The 20,053-nt window shown below is 37.7% G+C and overlaps 1 protein-coding gene across 1 annotated transcript in view; it reads left to right on the forward strand.

Moving 5' to 3' along the window:
- Nucleotides 1-2,464: 2,464 nt before the first annotated feature.
- The window catches only part of LOC121447863 (selection and upkeep of intraepithelial T-cells protein 10-like), a 35,269-nt gene continuing 17,680 nt past the window's right edge, over nucleotides 2,465-20,053 (forward strand). The window contains exons 1-4 of the mRNA XM_041651138.1: nucleotides 2,465-2,490; nucleotides 14,895-14,975; nucleotides 18,144-18,425; nucleotides 19,744-19,893. Of these exons, the coding sequence (XP_041507072.1) occupies nucleotides 14,900-14,975; nucleotides 18,144-18,425; nucleotides 19,744-19,893 (508 nt within the window). The 5' untranslated portion in view covers nucleotides 2,465-2,490; nucleotides 14,895-14,899. The remainder of the gene's footprint in view (nucleotides 2,491-14,894; nucleotides 14,976-18,143; nucleotides 18,426-19,743; nucleotides 19,894-20,053) is intronic.

The raw sequence follows: 20,053 nt of genomic DNA on the forward strand, positions 1-20,053 counted from the left end.
AAGTAGGATGGATGAGAAGGGAGAGTGAAAGATTCCATTTGGTTCTTACAATCAATCAATATTTACAAGCACAGTAAAGCTATCTTCTGATAATCTATAACTTAGCCTCGGTTGTCATCAGTAGAAACTACAATACCAATCTGAAGTCTTATGTAAAATATCAATCTTTGATCATAATTTTATACTTGCAAGCTTTACCACATAGTTCCTGTATAACCACTCCTCTGTTCTACAAGATTTTAAAGACTTAACTATTCTTATGCTTTTTCAAATAATACCAAAGCTGAATTGGTCTCATCCCATCCAGGGTTCTATGGGTACTGTGGCTTAGGGTTTGAAGATTTGTCTATTAGAAGTCTCTTAAGGAATTACTGGTTAGCTTGAAAGGTCCTTGATGAGCGTGAACAAGATGGTCATACTACAAATGGTTCACAAGTCGGTTCATAAATCAATAAGTCCTCAGTTTGGATGTAACTACATTTATGACCTGAGATACTGTCTGAGCATGAGTCATGTGAGTCCCTGCTGGTAAAGTATCCATTCCCAGTGGTTGTTGAGAAATTATATCCTCACCCTGATATCTAATTTGTGTGATACCTAATCTCTTCCATTCTTTTTACTATAATGGCTGGGGAGTCAGAGTCTGCTCCTTCGCTGAGTCTATACCTCTCTTTATCTAAGAAATAAGTACTGTTTTAAAACCATAAATAAAGACAACTTTTTTTTTATACCCCTGGTCTCTACACTTATGCATCTGTGGGTGCAAACAGCATATAATGAAACATTATTAAGAAATTGTGTTGTCCATACAAACATGTACTGATCCTATTTTCTTATCTGTGGAAGACAAAATAAGGCAGCACAGGTTATAATGGGGCCACCCTTCAACTATTGTTAACAGTCTATTCCTAAGGGAAGCTTCCTGGGATTTCATGAGACTATATTAATGCTCACAATATCATATAGCAACAGTATTATAGATTTACATTGTATTGACTACTACAACTAATTTAAAGATAAATTAAAGCACTGGGGAGATTTTAATAGGTTAGATGTAAATATGTATTATTCTATAAAAGCATCCATGATTAGACATGGGGTTCCTAGGATGGCATTGTATGGAAATTGAAGGACGAATGTATTTCAGGATACAGTGATAACTGATCTGTAAACTTCCTACCCCAGAGGAAACATTTCTTTTTATGAGCGATAAAACATGAAATAAGTTTGCATATGGCATTCATGATAATTTTTTTGTATAATATTCCAGTAGTATTCTTTATCACTAATAAGTGGTTGAATTTCATCAAATGTTTATTTTTTAATCTATTAAGATAATGTCATGGTTTTAATTTTTTTTATCCTGATAGGAATATCTTATCAGCTTTCATCACCTTGTCTGGGCTGTGATGGGTGGGGCAGGAATAAGTTGGGGACAAGAAGTTCCCTGTGGTATATTTTCTTCACCTCTTAAAATTTCCGGAGGCTTCCGAGACAGAGCCATCAGAGGCATTTAATATTCAGACCATAGCACTGCACCCTTGGCCTCTACAGGTTCAGGAGCATCCCATAAGGTAGAATGCATTTGGTCCATCTCCAGACTCTCCAAGTCCTTACCAGTGCTAATATTCTTGAAAGATCTGACTTCAAAGTCTCTTCTTAGACTCAAAGCCACACTTGGCTGTGGTTGTGCAAATACAGCACAAAATAAACACTCTCATTCTGAGAGAAATACTAGAATAACAAGACATGATGGGACCGAAGAAAGACAAAAACACAGGAGAGGATTTTAAACTTGTAGTTCCATATCTGGCATCATATGATTTGAACACCAGGCGTAGAAAGAGGAATACTTGATCTCACTCACACATGCAAAGTAAAAGTAGAGAGTAGAACAGTGTTGGCCCTGTTTGCAATAAACCAGGAAAAGGAAGCGATGATGTGATAACCAATCAACATTTTAGCTGTGCAAGCTGACTACATTTTATAGACATAATATACAAGGTGGTTACAGTTAATATACTATCTTAAATGTACCTTGCAGGTAGTTCTCATGCATATGTATGTATTACAAAAAGGGCATATACAAGGTAATATGTATGCAAAGTAGCTCGATTGTGGCAATCCAGGTTTTTATGTCAAAATACTAACTTACACACCTTAAATATAGACAGTTTGAGTTTATTAGCTATACTTCAATAAAACTGAAAGAAAAAAAATCAAGTTGGTTTTGTGCCATGTAAGTGAGGGATTTTCTTTACACGTGAGTAGGGCTGCTAGACTGGTCCCAAAGGCTTCCTGTTTCTGGTGCTGACTTGCCGTGGCTTGGCTCAGGTTTACTGATTTGAATTATGCAGTGCAGCTGAGCAGGCTGCTAGTGTAGCTCTGCCCTTCTTTCTCGGCACACAGCAGCACTGGCTGGGATTGTTTCTGGGAACCTGGAGGGAGCAAGGACATACTGACATTTTGCATTGATTAAATCACATTTGGGTGAGTAAATTAATTCTTTGCTTACAGCCTTATGGTGGACATTTGTAGGGTGTAGTCCGTAAATTGTTTTTGAGATCGAATTTTCCTAACACATTGGCTTCTGCTGTGTCTTGTTCAATAAGAGAAGTTTCCTATCGACCAGTTTGGGGAAAGCTCGCAAAGATCAAAACTTTGTGTTTCACAATTCAGAGGCAAATGGACACTGACAAAGACAGTTTCAGATCACATGTTTTCTTCTCTTCTTTAGATCTTACAGAAATGAAAACAGAAAACTCAGACATTTGCTTCTGTTGAGACAAAGATTTATCCTTATTTTTCCACATGGTCCAAACTATTTAAACCAGTATTCCTTTGGGTTAGTGTGCTACCTTGTTAGAAACCTGAGATGCTGGAGTCAGGTGCGCCAATCTGATGACTGTAGAAAGGTTGCATTCAAACCTTACATGGAGACATACATTTGTATTGTAAACAAATAGGAGCATGTTTCTTGAAGCAGCATGTTTTTTGGATCAGCTGTGATAGTTTTAACTACAGATTTTTAATCTAGTGCCCCAAAAAGAGATCATGGGGAAATGCCTCTAGTACTTCCTCAACAAGATATGGTTTTATGTTAGTTATCTAATTCAGTGAAGATAAATTGCTCTTCTCTGTGTGGAAGAATAATCCAACATAATAAGAAATAGTGGAAAAATCTGTGGATATTTAGTCCTTACTAACGACAGCTGTGCAATCAGTGGCTTTAGTAAGAGGAGAAAGAGGAGAGAGGGAAAATCCATTTTTTACCTCATAAAGCTTCATGTCTTCATAATGACTGCCTCAATAAATAAAAACAAGAGTTGGACAGAATAAAGGTCAGTGGACAACTGATGGAGGAGGGTCATCTTTCTATCTGTTGATTTCATTGGTTAAGCAATAAAGAAACTGCTTGGCCCTCATAGGTTAAAACATAGGTGGGTGGAGTAAACAGAACAGAATGTTGGGAGAAAGAAGCTGAGTCAAGGAGTCGCCATGATTCTTCCACCCCAGGCAGACGCAGGTTAAGATCATTCCTGGTAAGCCAGCTCGTGGGCTACACAGATTATTAGAAATGGGCTAGTCTAGGTGCGAGAGTTAGCCGAGAAAAGGCTGGAACTGATGGGCCAAGCGGTGTTTAAAAGAATACAGTTTCCGTGTAATTATTTCAGGTAAAGCTAGCCGGGTGGCAGGACACAGCCCGCCGCTCATACTACTACAGACAACTGTAGAATGAAGCACCCTGTTCACTTGATTATTGGCCAACAATGCTAGTTATACATGACTTTGGTCAGAATTCTTGGGCATGTTGACAGATCCAGTCATGCATTTCCTGGACCACTTTCGTCCAACTCAATTTATTCCAGATTTTAAGTAACAAGCTGGTCTATATAATAGTTTTTTTTTTAAAGTCAGTGTAAGCCTTTACAGTCGTTTAGTGTCTCTACCAGAGATTCAAATGCTCTAAGTAAAATTGCGCTAAAATTCATTTTATTGTTTGCACATGAATCAGTTTGGTCTGAGGACATACAAACATCTGTCAAACACATAAAAAGTAGCTGAAGTGGTAAGAGAGTGTTTATGGTCATATCTGTTTGCTGCCATCTTCTGTAGCATCGGTTCACTAAGTCCTGGAAGTCCAGCATGGACAACTCAGCCTCAGGAGGACATGGGCATCTTGTGAGTTTTTCAAAGGTAGGAAATACAGAGCAGTCAAAGTATTGGAAGACAGGGAACTCTGCAGAAGAGGTGTCCTGGGCCTTGAATGCCCCCAGGAGACTCTGAGAAATAGCCCTGAGCACCATCACCCAGTACCAGCTAGAAGAACACTGTGAGAATGGGGTCCCACTGATCTGGAGATTACTGATGCCTGAAGGCTGGGCAGAGGACATCAGGAAGGAGCCACATGTTCTTCCTCTCTAGCGGCCACAGCAAGATTTTTATCCTTGGACTGGCTGGAAACATGAGTGTTCTGAAGCCAGGCAGGCACATGCTCCATCTTGGCATTTGGGAAGAGTACAGAGATGAATCTGAAGTTCATGGTTCCTTGTTTTATGAAATCAATTTGCATCGTGCCATGAATGCAAGTCAAGCTGCTTAGTATATAAGCCATGCTCATCCTTGTCCACCTGCGACTCAGTGTTTTCCAAACTCTATTTGCATGTGGAGCTGTTGCATTTGGGGCTGATTTCTATAATTATCACTACTGTCTTATCTTTCAGACTGTGCTCCTTCCATATATGATATCATCTCCATCTATATGATACCAATACCTAATATTCTATCCTTGTATATGTCAGTTGCAGTTTGGGGCCATTCATTAAAAAGAAGCTCACAAATTTCACCACCTCCATGACTGTGTCCGTAGGATAAGTGATAAAGACTTTCTGTAGTTTTTTGGCAAATGGAAAATTTTTAGAGTCCCTTTGGTTTGGAAGTTCCTAGGTGATTGCTTGGGGGATCTAGGCACAGAAGCTGCAGATGGAGCCTGGAGATGCTGTGGTCTCAGCTTGGCATGGTGTTCCAAAAACTCCTGTGGATTTCTAGCTCTGTTAGGTAGTGGGTGATAGATCTGGTCCCCCGTAATCCTTGGGAAGAGCAGTCTCTCTGTGGAGGCCTCTCTCTTTGTTCTGGGGGCTGGAGTAATTCAGAGTGTAATTTAATCTGTAGTGGGCATAAGCCACTTGCAGAGATGGCTGGATCACTCGCTGGTGGTTGGTTGTTCAAGGGTAATCATGGCACCTGGTTGTAGGGCTTCCAAAATGGTAGTCTTGATAGTCCCATGGAGCCTTAGGGGAAGGATTGGGAGGCAGCTTCTATGCATATTCTATATCCCTCAGAGGTCCAGGGAGGCATATGCCCAGGATATCACTGTGCAGGGAATGATACTATCTATCATGGGCAGATGTGAGGCTGTGCTGTTGCCATCAGGTTGGAGTCATGACATTGTATCTTGGTCACAACTGGAGGAGTCTGATTTGTCTAAGTCACGGAATGGTTCCTTTGTTAAATGCCTACAAATGTTCACAGCTTCACTGCCACTTACATGTTGCCTGTCCAAGTATTTCTTCTACAAAGGGCTACAACAAACAGTTACAACACAAAACAAAAATTATTTACTGCCTAGACTAATGTATCCATGAGCACGGTTCTGTAAATTCATCCAAATAACACAGTGTTGTGGGGGTATTCACCAGAAAAGATTGCTTGAATGTGTGCTTAGGTCAATGGAAAGTATTAGCTTGTCTGTGACTACACTGGGTGTTCGGGATCCCAGTGTAGCACTGAGACTTTCTGAGGGTGAACTTTAAAGCACAAAACCATGTACTGCATTGCCATAGTTCACTTAACAAGAACAGTTAGCCAGAAGCAGAACCTTAGAAGTAAAAAGCAAGGTTAGTCCATTTAAAGACTTTCAAGAACTATGGACTCTAATGGATTAGTCTTTTGTTTTAGTTTTGGCAAGTGGTACTGTCTATGTGTTGAGATTTATAGCCTGAATGGTACTTTCACAATGGAGTCAGTTGTGCTAAGGTCTTGGGTCCTGTTCTGGCAGTGTATACCATCAATATGGATTTTATGATTTAATAATCTCAGGAGTTGGATGTTTGTTTGAGCCAAGCAGTTCAAAGCCATCCTGTACAACGCAGAATGACCTTGACTCTGGAAAGTAAATAAATAAACAAACGGTATTTTTTAGCTTTTTCTTTTCTTTTTAATTTATTTACATACTAACCACAGTTTCCTCTCCATCTTCTCCGTTTTTTCCCTCCCCAACCTCCTTCTACCCCATCCCTACAACATCCATTCCTCCTTGTCTCCAATCAGAAAGGGTAAAGCCTCCCATGGGAGTCAACAAAGCATGCCATATCAAGTAGAGGCAGGACCAAAGGCTGGACAAGGCATCCTACCACAGGATGCCTTGGGTTCAAAGAGCCAGCTCATGCATCATGGACCAGAACAGGTCCTGGTCCCATTGCTGGGGGCCCCACAAAAGACCATGCTACACAACTATCATCTACATGCAGATGGTTTAGGTGTCCCAGGTCGACTCCCTAGCTGTTGGTTCAGAGTCCATGAGCTTCCACAAACTCAGGTCTGCTGTCTCTGGGTTTCCCCACCATGATCTTGATCTTCCTTGCTCATATATTCCCTCCTCCCTCTCTTCAACTGGACTCCCAGAGTGTGGCCCAGTGCTTGGCTGTGGATCTCTGTATCTGCTTCCATCAGTTACTGGATGAAGGTTCTGTGATGACAATTAGTGTAGTCACCAATGTGCTTTCAGGGGAAGACCAGTTCAGGCACCCTCTCCACTATTTTCTAATAAATAGTTATTTATGGATAATCAAGATCCTGAGCTTCCCCATAAAATTATATATGTGATATATATTCAACTTCCATAAAAACCTGTTTGTATTTTAAGAATTTGTTTAAGGTATAGGTAAAAATTAACAGTAAACTTATCAAAAATACTTTGCCAATCTATGAACTTGTTACAGCTTTGAATTCAGATGGATCTTTAATTTCTCTAAAAAAATCTTATAGTTTTATTGTGCAATTATATTTAATTTTGACATTATATTTATAAATTATATTTTAATATATTGCTAATATTTTAAGCACTTGTTTTTTAGATGTAATGTCCTAAGAATGGTACCTAAAACAAAATTTGCTTTTCTTTTTGTGTGTGGGTGGGGTGTGTGTGTGTGTGCTCAGAAGCCAACAACAGGTTTCTATCGCAACTACTTTCCATTTTGGGAGCAGGATTTCTCACTGAACCCCAAGTTCACTGATTTGGCTAGACTGGCTGGCCAACAAGCCTCTCAGATCCTCTTATCTCCACTCCCACTCGTAACACTGGGATTACAGGTTTATGCCTCTACATCCGGCCTTTCATTTGCATTATATGCGGATATGCACAGAGACTCTGTTGTGAAGGCTCCTCTAATGCTTTATTCCAGTCCACATATGACTGCTAACATTTCTTCTCATTTTTGTTTATGATAGACTTCTCCTCCTCCCATAATTTTATCAGAAGTGAAAACAGCTGCAGGGCTTTCCTCATCAAAAAAAAAAAATTCCTTACTTTCCAGAGTCAGGTTCATTAGTTCTTTGTGTGTTTAGTTCTTTCATGGGTATTGCCAGCCTGTAATCCTCTGGTTTACCACATTTTCACTTTTTGTGTGGGAGCAACTGTCTCTCAGAAGCTGACCTTTGAAACAACTTTCAGATATTCATCATTGCTTCAAGTATTAGTGCAAAACCATCTCATCTCAGAGAATAAGACACAATTTATTCTACAGCCAAATATGAGTGGCCATGGTTTAGGAACACAGATTTAGGTGAAACTGCTGGGAAGAGTTTCATGAAGTAACAGGGTAAGGGAAATCATAAATCAAGATACTTTAAAAATACATTATTGGGAACATCAGATAACTGGGCTACAAGCAAAGTGGGGAAACTTCGTTAACTCTCAAATGCTACCTGATGCAATGCTTAGCCTTTGAGTTGGTGGAAGCGAGGGTCTGCTTACGTATTCTTAAGTTTTTATTTCATTTTATCTTTACGTGAATTCAGGTGCCTTCCGAAGTAAAGCTGGAATTACAGATGGTCGTCAGACACCTGATGTGGGTGCTGGGAGTAGAACTTGAGTTTTTTACAAGAGAGTGTGTGTGTGCTTAGCCACTGAACTATCTTTGTAATCTCACTGTCAACACTGTTAAAAAAAGGACTTCACTGGTAGCCCCAGGAGTCAAACACAGTCTGGGCAATAAATGCCTATTTAGATGTCTAAAGGAAGCTCAAGATAATTGATTCTGGACCTTCAACATCCCAACTCTCTATAATCACAGACATTTTAACAATTAATCTTGCAGATATTTAACAAGGTCAAAATTTTATTCCCCTGGGAATTTCAGTTCACACAAAAACAGTATAAAAAGTCCAATCTATCCAGAGAATCCATTCCAGCGTTACTATTTGTTTGTGCAATATTGTTTTTAGTGAAATAAATGAGCCAAGGATTATGCAAGGCACCCATGATGTAGATCTTTGAAGTCTTCTTAAATCTTGGAAGGTTTCTAAATCCTTTCTTAAGGATTATAGGGCAAGCATATTATAGAACACCTACCTGTTTGGGTTTGAAAGATAATTGTTGATTAGATGCATAATAATTATTTTAGCCTGGGCCATCAAATATGATTATCTTATGTTCTTACCCATCTTACTATTGTTGGCTAGAAACTTTTGATTGTTTGATGAAGATGGTGCCTACCATATTTCTCTATTATAAAGTTACCTCCCCCTAACTTCTATTCATAATTATTTTGGGGGGTGGTTACTCCATTGTTTCTACATAAAATATCATTTCACTTTTCAGTTTTATTTACTAGTTCTTTTTGTGTCTATGTTTCTTTCTAAATTAATTATTAGCATCACAAGGGCAAATGGGTATTTTTAGTATTACCAGACAATAATTTAAGGATATTTGTTAAATCTGTCAGGGATGACTTTACTGAGGACCTTCATGATAGAAAAGACAGCCAATACAATGGGGTTTTGATGGAGATGAGCTTCAACACAGCATGAACAAGTAGGAGCTTATAGCCAAGGGCAGATTGATGTGGGTGGAGGGAGAATTTTGAAGCATGAACAGGCATGAGGAGAATTCTGGGGGAATTGTACTAACATGATTGATTCCTGCTAGCAGACATCACAGTGGATGGCAGAAGAAGGACCAGATCAGATATTAGATATCTAAGAGGGGAATTCCTGCTAGACCAGTTTCGAATATTTCTTTTTCTAAAACATCTATAGGAAAGTGTACAGATGGTTGTAGAAGGCTTTGAAACCCGAGTGGATTTTTGTTAAGCTCACTAATTTCAACATTTTAATTCATTTATGAGTTGACATTCTACTGTAAAGAAATAATTTTTTTCTCATTTATTTTTTTCTTTTGATTATTTAAATCTAGTTGTTTATATTGATTTGAATTCATGGATATTTTTATTTAGCAGATACAATCTATTGTTAAGAAATTTACTTCAGAGCTCAAGTTGTTCCCCAGTTTAGCCAGAGTGAACCCCAAATCCCATGTCTTCTTCTTATTATTATTTCAGGATCAATATTTTTTTTTCATATTCTGGCCTTGGCATTAGTTGTCCAAAGACCTGTGGGCCCTTTAGTGCAATGATATTTAGAGAACCTTTTGGGTTCAGCTACTGCAACACAGTTGCCTTTCTGAATTGCTTAGTTGTTCTCTACTTCTAAGCACTCACCATCCAATTGTACCGAATCATAACCATTAGAAATACTTGAAAATTAACTTTTATCTTCACCATTCCAAATGTTTGATACTGTCAGTCATTTTCAAATGAGCTGTTCTAGCTCCTGCACCCAAGACTGAGGGAATACTGCAGGAGAGAGGGCAGAAAGATGGTAAGAGCTAGAGAATCAAAGAGTTTGCTGTGGGATTGTGTCTCCAAGTAATGTCAAAAGCTACACCCATACAGTTTCACCAACCTGACTGCCTAAGCATGAACTGGACAACAACAATAGACATGCCGAAGTGGATGGGGGAAAGATACTGAGACTTTAACTCTATACAAAGAACTACAGTCAATGAAGGAATGTTGAAAGTAGGAGAAATAGTCTTATCCACACAAGATATAAATGGTTACCCAATTTCAAAGGGTCAGTTCTGAAAATATGTATAAAATAACACTATATAGACCAGAAAGGTTTTATGCATGTATCAGAATATATGTACATACACATGCATGCATATATCTATTGATCTATGTCTATCTGCCTGTCTATCAATCTTGTCTGTCTATCTATCTATCTATCTATCTATCTATCTATCTATCTATCTATCCATCCATCCATCTATCATCTATATGTAGCAACAATTAATGAAAATAGAGACCATGGACTTGAAAGAGAACAAAGAGGGGTATATAGAATTATCTGGAGAGAGGAAAGAAAAGAGAGAAATGATATAATTATGTTATAAATAAAATAAAATAAAAAATAAAAATAAATAAAATAAAATAAATTACATTAAAAATTTTAGCTCTTTAATGCATGATGATATAACTAACATTCTGTAGTTGTTCTTTCTTTCTTTTTTTTTTTTGATTTTTCGAGACAGGGTTTCTCTGTAGCTTTTTTGGTTCCTGTCCTGGAACTAGCTCTTGTAGTCCAGGCTGGCCTCGAACTCACAGAGATCCGCCTGCCTCTGCCTCCTGAGTGCTGGGATTAAAGGCGTACGCCACCACCGCCCGGCTGTAGTTTTTCTTTTTACTTTTTTGGTGAATGAAAGTCATATTTGTATATCTCATTTTCAATGACAAATATCCATAAGGTTTATATTAAAAATGTCACCAGTGATTTGTAATTAGACTGTTTTTTTGAATTGCCAGCTCCCAGATAATGACACAGAGACTTATTATCAAAATATTAATTATGAAAGCTTGGCCTTTATCTTAGGCTTGCTCCAACTAGCTCTTACAACTTAATTGAACTTATTTCTATTATTATGCTGTGCCACATTGCTTTTTACTTTCCCTCCATTCTGTACTTTCATCATGCTCCACATCTTGCTGGCGTAATTCCTGCCTCTATGATTCTTTCCTGATACCCCAGTTCCTCTCTCTACCCAGAAATCCTGTCTATTTTATGTATATATATATGTATTTATAATTTAGAAACCACAAATAAAAGATAGCATGTGATTGTTTTTCATATGACATATGATTTGTCTTTTTGAGACTGGCATAATTTGCTTAATATGATTATCTCCAGTAGCACCCATATTTCTACAAATGATATGATTTTATTCTTCTTTGTGGGTGAAAAATCCCATTTTCTATGCATAGTACATTTTCTTTATCCAGTCCTCTGATGTTGGACATCATAGGAGCCTTTCATAATTTATGTGTTGTGCATAATGCTGCAATCAATGTTAATATATAGTTTTCTTTGCATTATATTAAGGTGGAGTCCTATTAATAAATACCTATGAGTGTATAACTGGGTCATATGATAGAACTAATTTTAGCTTCCTGAGAAACCTCTATGTGTATTCCACAGTGGCCATTGTGTTTACATCCCTGTAGTAACAGGCCGCTTTCCACAGCCCAGCTCCCAGCTGCCTGGCTAGCTAGCTTATAACCCAAAATAACAACACACAAATTGTATTCATTTAAACACTGCCTGGATCATTATATCTAGCCTCTTCTTGGCTAACTCTCACATCTTAATTAACCCATTTCTATTAAATCTGTGTATCACCACTTGACTGTGGCTTACCGGCATGAGTCTAACCACTGTCCATCTTGGATAGGAGAAGCATGGCGTCTGCCTGACTCTGCTTTCTTCCTCCCAGAATTCTGTTCTATCTACTCCACCCCCCGAAGGGCTGGCCTGTCAAAAGGCCAAGGCAGTTTCTTTATTAACCAATGAAAGTAACACATAGACAGATGGCCCTCCTACACCACATCCCCACCACTAGTAGATGAGAGATTTTTGTTCTCACAACCTTACCAATGTTTGCTAATACTATTTTCTTAATGACCACCATTCTAACAAGGGTGAGATGGTATCTCAATGAAGTTTTGGTTTGGGTCTCCTTGATTGACAGGATTTAGCTATGCAGTTCTGGTAAATCTGCAAAATCTTGTATCCCTGGCTGGGTTGAAAATCTCTAGGCTCCTTCCTCAGCCCTCTGAGTGCTGAAATCACAGACATGCACCACCATGCCAGGATTAGTTGGCATCTTTTGTCTTGGTGTCTTACTGGATGCCTTCTTTTATACTTGCCAAGTATCTTAGTATTCTCTTTCATTTTAGTAGTGTATTTATACTATTTACATATATTTATTTATATGTGCAGAAATGTGCACCTGTGAACACACACTTCCCTACACATGTTCATGCCATGTTGTGTCTGTGGAGGCCAGACAATACCTTGAGGGAGTCTATTCTCTCATTTTACCTTGTGGGCCCCTGGGATTCAACTTTGGTCATCAGGCTTGGTTGCAACACCTTTACTTACTAAGCCTTTTCACTGGCCCCATATATTATTTTAATAACTATCTGTAGATTTAAAAATGCAACATTGTCAATTTCTAACTTAAAGTTATATGACTTATTGCATAGTATATGAGATCAAGTATATTGTGAAATTTTCAATCCCATTCTGGAAGTTACTGTAAAGATACTTTCTACTTTTACATTTGATGTCCATCCCAACTACTCCCTTTAGGCAATAAATCACCTTGCAAAGAAAGAAGAAAATTGCTTCTCAAATCCACTCAGAAACACACCACACACACACACACACACACACACACACACACACACACACACCTTTCCTGATTTCTGGGATTAAAGGTGTGCAGCACCATGTCTGACTAGAAATTTATAGGTGGTTTTTAAACATAAAGCAAAGAAAGCCAGCCTACAAAACACAATCCCAGAGAACTTAGACAACAATGAAGACACTAAGATGACTTACATAGATGTGATCTACATGGGAAGTAGAAAAAGACAAGATCTCCTGAGTAAATTGGGAGCATGGGAACCTTGGGGGAAGGATAAGGAGGGAAGGGAGAAGCAGGGAGTGGAACGTAGAAAAATGTAGAGCTCAATAAAAATCAATAAAAAAGTATAATTGAAACAAAAAAAGAAATTTATTATTTATAGAAATTCCCTCCTATAATCTAGATTGTGACATGTTGGTATTGTTTCCCTTGTTCTGTGATCTTTATTTTGAGTTTTTTGTAGAGTACATCTGCAAGCAAAGAATGCCCTCTGTTTCTAGTTTTTGAGGATGTGCTCATTTCTCCTTTATATTTTTTTTTTAGATTTCACACCGTTGACCTTTTTTGAAAGATCTATAACTCACTATTTCAGTCTATACTTAAATACTAAAGTAATAGTTATAGTCATGATAATTATTCTGAAGCTAAACTGAGTTTCCTCTGGCAGAGCATATTTTAAATAGGTGCAAAATTTCTCATTAAGACGAAACACAACTCACAATCTGAGCAGAAGTGCTCACATTTAATCCCAACACAATGGTAAAATAAACATTGGGTATTAAAGTCACTTTTCCAAACAAATTTTACATTTCAGTAGGTGGTGGGTTGTAACTTGTTTGAAAAGGAAAGAACACACATCTTTCATTTCCTTGTGAAGTCTTGACAGAATTAATTAGTAAAGTACAAAATATTGTGACATAAACCATTTGCTAGAGACTCATATATAGATATGACCCAGTCTGAAAATACTGAGAGAAAACAGCTCACTGTGGAGCAGGAGGCAATTTTTAAATAATTCTTTTAAAAATGATTGATTTATTTATGTGAATATGTATCCGTGTTGGTATATGCCAATACCTGCAGAAGCCAGAAAAGGAAGGATTCAGGTTCCCTGAGCCAGAGCTGTGGTTGTGAGCACTAGATGTAGGTGCTGGGAACTGAATGCCAGTCTCCTGGAAGAGCAGTGAGTGCTCTTGACCACCGACTATCTCTCCAGTCCCAGAATGCCATTGTGACTACTTCATTGAAACCAATGTTTACGTTGCTTACTGAAGACTGTCTTTTCTACTAGACAAATAGCTCTAACTGTATAATGCTAGAACATGAGAGAAAATTAATGGGGATGGGTTATTTTATAATCTCTTATTATAATGTCATCTAACTGTACTGGTCAACTATGAAAAGACTTCATTTTTCCTCTTTGAAGAAATTGACTTATATTGTTGCTGTTATTGTTTGAGACAAGCATTCACTCTATATAGTTCAGGCTGCTCTGGAATTCACTGTGTAGCCCAGGATGGGCTCATTCTCATAGCCATTCTCCTTCCTCTATCTTCCAAAATAACATAATATCTATACAGTTTTGTCATTTACATTTGTATTTTTGATTTACATGGGTCATATTTAAGTATGGCGTGATGTAGTGATTCTATGTCTCTGGTCTTCTGAAGGAATTACTTAGGTTGATTTTTGTTCTGAAGTAATTGTCTAGGTTGACTTTGGGTCCACACATGCACAGTGTAATTAGTTTTCTGTGTTTGACTTGTTTTGCAAAACATAATGTCCCCCAGATCTATACATTTTGCTACAATGACATGATTTCATTCTTCTTTATGAGTTAATAACACTCCTTTCAGTGAAGTTAATCTCCTGAAGGCACAGAACCAAGGGCGAACCAAGATAGGACCCTGGAAGAAATCACCCCAGGGGGCTGGCAGCAGTCATTAAGAGTTTTCCTTGCAGGGGGAATTTTCTCAAATGATAGGATTTCAGAATGTTGTCTTGTTGCTTTTCTCTGTGTGGTCATGGTTCTTATTGCCCCAATATTGATTGCAATTTCATTTTCCAGGTGTGATGGAGCCTGCAGTTTCCTGTTTATTGGGATTCCTTTTGGCCTTTCTTCTCTTACAGTTCACAGTACCTGCCCAAGGTAGAGACATCCTCCCCATTTTATTGATTAAATTTGTTCTTTGGCAATTTCATACATGTTTACAAGGCATTTTACTTACTCTCCCCTAATCCTCTCTCATTTCCCTTTCGCACTATCATTTCTTCTCCTCGTTACTTCTCTTTCTTACATTTGTGCTTTTTGCTATGCTTTGTAACCCACTGATTTTAACAAGGACTGTCTGTGTGATTGCAAGTTTGGGACTATCTGTTGGTGCATGGTAGACTCACACAACAGAGAGCGACTGTCTCTGCCTTAAAATCCATCAGTATTCAGTAGTTTAGGATGGAGGACTAGGTCCCCGAGAGCACCCTGAATGATAATGATAGGCTCCATCTCACACAGGTCAAAGTGCTGGCTACTTCAGTGGCTATGAGATTATGTTTGCAATGCCTGTGTCATTCTCGAAGACAACGTTTTGTAGCAGTTTTCCCTCTCTCTCTTTGATCTTACATTTTTTTCCTGCTTCCTCTTCCCCAATGTTCCTGAACCTTTAATTATCATTTATTCTAATTATTTTGAACACCTATGAGTCTCTGCATCCACCACCCTGTAGCACAGGGAATAAGGCCAACGATAGGCAAATGGGATTTCATGAAATTAAATAGCTTATGCAAGCAAAGGAAACGTCAGTCAAGTGAAGAACCTTTACTCCTAACACTAGGGAGGCAGAGGTGGATGTCTGAGTTGAAAGCCTGCTTGGTGTACATCAGAACTTCTAGGTCAACCAGGGCTACATAATGAGACCCTGTCTCAAAAACAAAACAACCAAACCAAACAAAATAGAAAAAAGGAGTGTATCTGTTACAATAATTGAGAAAAGGAGGCCATGATTTTGAATGAGAGCAAGGGGATGCATGGGAGGGCTTGGATGGAAGAGAGGGATGGAAGGAAATTATCTCTGCCTTATGTCTGGTTATAGTTCCAGGTATGGTCTCCATTTTCTATAAAGAGGTATTTCTTTGATGAGAGGGTGGTAGTTTCACTTCCCTCTGAGGACATAAATAAAAAAATGTCTAATGGAGCCATTGTAAAATGTCATCCTTCCCACAGCTATGAAATCATGAGTTAACCCAAATGAAGCTAATATAATTTGCTTTTTTTATATAAATGCCTGAGATTATATGCATAGAAATACCATATATGCACCAAGTGTAATACACACATGTGCATATATGTACAGAAATACATGCATGTATGTATTAAAGTACTTATGTATCTATATATTATTTTAAATAAATGAAATGTACTATGTATATATTTTGAAAATTACTTTTAAAATATGAGTTTTAAGTAATTTTATATGAATATTTTGCTATTATTTTTATAGTCGTGGAGAATCCCACCTTGTGATCACTCAAATCCACTTTACCTGTGTTGTACTGTATGAATCTACTGAATTATTATGCTGTACCATTAAATAATAATGGAAAATTTGTTACAAAAACATACTACTAAAATAAGAATGATTTATTTTTTTCAAGATATTGTAATTTCAAATTCAATGCTAGTAGTTTAAATTGTTACATATGAAACTTCACATATATAAGCCTGTGTATATATGAAAATTTTAGTATTGATTTCTCAAGTCCCATGTCACTCTACATCATCTCTTCTTATTTAATTACACTTCACTGAATTGACTGAACTTTCTAGAGAGTTCTGACACCTCTGTGTATACCTAGACTAGTTCCTTCTACTTTGGTGTGGCCCTTACAAGAGCACAATACGCACACAGCTTTCCTTTCTGCAGTGAGGTTTCTGCACTGGCAGGTGCTAAACTCCCTGCATAAAGAGCTCCCCTAGCTCTACAGGCCTCCGAACTGCTCAGTGGTTTCTTTTCTCTCTTCTTGTGTTCTCCTGAATATGAGATGGATTGACACAACATCATATTTACCTCATGAGCCGAGAATTCATCAATCATCACCTTAAATTATTTAAAGGAAACAAAATAATTAATTCCTTTTCCAGATAAGTTCATGTTTTGAAAGAACTTTATTCAGTGATTTAGTGACGATGTTTAAGAAGTGGTGATGTAAATTCCAAAATAGACAGTGCAGAGATGCAAACACCTACTTGAATTTAGTTCAGATTTTCTTGTTGAACACACATATATATATGTTGAACATGTATATATATATGTATATATGTATGTATATATGAACTACATTATTTGTGCAACTCAGTGAAGTTTTGCTTATAGGGACATTTATGAATCCATTCCTCAGCTCTAGATACTAAGTATTTTCAACATCCCAAAATGTTGTTGCAATTTTTCCTAGTCAATACCATCCACTTCTTGCCAAGTGACTATTGTTTAACTCCCATTGCCAAGAATTAATCACAAATATTACTATGTTATTACATTTATGAAAATCTAAATAGCAGCCCAAATCATTCATCATTATTCATTAATTTTTTAGATTTGTTTTCAGCATTAGTATTTGGAATTATTTGTATTTTTATTTGTATTATTTTATTACTTTGAGTTTTGGGCCATTATGATTAACGATATCATTAACATTCTTAAAATACACAACCATCTACTAAAAATTTCTGGTTGTGAACGTAGGTATATGTATAACTTTAATAGATACTGACTTTTTTTTCATATAAAGGGAGTTCTTTGTCTTCTGATCTTTGGCAATGTCAGTCAATCCTTGTCCCCCTGCTTCAACATTGTAATGGGGATCTAGTAGGGACCAATGAGGTTTTGCTTCCATTTCCCAGATGGCTGAAAATGTTGAACATCCTTTAATATACTTGTTGGTCATTAGGATATCTTTTTAAATTAAATATGTGTTCTACTGTTTTCCCATTATAGAAAACAAGCTTGATTTAGAGCATCTGTCACCTATCTAGAATGGGGTTTCTTTCTTAGAAAGAGTGTGGATATCTTCCAGTCTATGGCTTTTTCTTTTTGCCCATATTCTGATATACAAAAATTACTAAATTTTATGAAGTTTGACTTTATCAGTTTTTCTATGATTTGTTCTTATTTTTCCTAGCTTGTGCTTATATTAAAGTATTGCTTTTGCCCTAATTGTTCCTATTCATATATATGACACATTGATAATGAGAACTTCCACAAACTTCTCAACTCTTGAATCCACACTACCAATCATAATGTCATCTTTCTCTTTTTCCTAGCAATGAGTTCCGATATACAAATTAGCATTCAGGTTCCAGATGCAGAAAGTGTACTGGTGGAGTGTACTTCAGGAAACTTGATCCCACCTGCTGAGATTACATGGAGAGACAGCAAGGGGAAAGTAATTCCACCCTCGTCAAAATTTGATTCTCAGGATAGAGCTGGATTATTGTACTTGAAGAGCAATATTCTTCTAAAAAACAGAACACAAGGTCCTATTACTTGTTCTATTTACAATGTAACTACTAATCAGGAGAAAAAGAGAAGTATTTTTCTCCCAGGTAAGTTCTTATGACTTGGTTCTATCAAAGATGAATTCTATTAAGGAGAGAATTGAGTGAAATATAAATGTGAAATATGTTACAAGTTACAAACTGTAGAGCTGCACTATTTGAGTGGCTGGTAATCAAAAAATACTATGCTATGGAGAATATTTTAAAGAGCGGCAATGGGACTGTAGCGAAGTCTTGGAGGCTAAGAGCACTGTTGCTCTCTCTGAGGGCCTGTTTGGGTTTTAGAACCCATACTGGATGGCTCACAACCACCTGTGACTCCAGTTCTAGGTGATCCAGTGCTGTCTTCTGGACCCCACACATTTCTGAGGGCATGTGCCATCCACCCTCCCACATACATAGAGAATACATCTTAAAGAAGGCATTGAAATAATTAAACAAAGAGTTCTCATTTTGTGTTGCATGTTAAGGATTCAAAAACTGTATGATTTCTATATAAATTTCTAGATTTCTGTTTCAAGATTTGGAAATTCTCATTTCTTTGGGGGTACATTGTTTTATAGTCTGAACGAGACAAGGAGAATAGAGTGAACCTAGCACTTTGCAGGCTGATCCTGGTATTCTCAGGCCCTACTCAAGTAACCCACCTTTCAGAGAACAGGCTTTAGAAACCAAGCAATCCACTACACCTGGCCTCAGCTCTCTCTCTCTCTCTCTCTCTCTCTCTCTCTCTCTCTCTCTCTCTCTCTCTCTCTCTTTTCCAGCAACAAAGCACATGTGGTAAAAAGACAGGTGGAGATGCTGAGAAATCAACATTACTACAATCCTCAGGTCCTACTCTTGGCCACCTTGAATTGGGCTCTGACCATTGTGATGCTCACAGTCAGAATTTCCTTCTGCCTACACTTCTCAGTGTTTCTGTATCTGACCTTCCTCTTCTCCACAGCTGTCTCAGTGGCTATCCTCCTTCCAATCATTGTGGCAAGGGCCACTAGCCTCCCTGAGTATTTAACCTTCCTTTCCAGGTACATAGATTATTTCAGTTTCAAATAATAACCAACTCCCAGGTGTCCTAGAAAGAGCAATTGGAGGTGGGACAGGGAGAAGATATACCCTTAAAAAGCAAGTCCCTTATCACCTACTTTATCCACTCACTCTCATTGACTAACATTTTTCCCTTCTCCAAAAATCCCATCAAATTATGAATCCATCAATGGATTAATTTGCTGACAAAGTCAGAGCCCTCATGATCCAGACATTTCTCAGTGATTGGGTCTGCCAAATGAGGACTAAGACAGAAATGTGAAACTTTACATTAGAAATATATATCCAGTTCTTAACACCAGGTCCTTCTGTTCTTTTACAGATGTCCTGTTCAAGCCAACATATATGTCATTGATGTCAAAAAGACCTCCATGCCCTGTAATATATTTGATCATTATATTACTTCTTCATTGTCTCAGAGGCATACTTCTTTTTTGTTCTTTTGTATGGAAAAAATATAAATCTACAGAAGGTAAAGTGTTCTGAAACCATTTCTTCTTGAAACTCAAAACTCAGATGTGATACATACAGAATTATGTAACCCTGAACTTTAGTTCATCTCAATACTGTTTGTCAAAAGAGGTTCCAAAATCTTCAAAGATCCTCTTGTGAAGCTGCCACCTCATTGCGTT

The sequence above is a fragment of the Microtus oregoni genome, unplaced genomic scaffold (genome assembly GCF_018167655.1).
Source record: "Microtus oregoni isolate MIOR12 unplaced genomic scaffold, Mior012 000005F_ref0000423, whole genome shotgun sequence".
Taxonomy (NCBI): Eukaryota; Metazoa; Chordata; class Mammalia; order Rodentia; family Cricetidae; genus Microtus; species Microtus oregoni.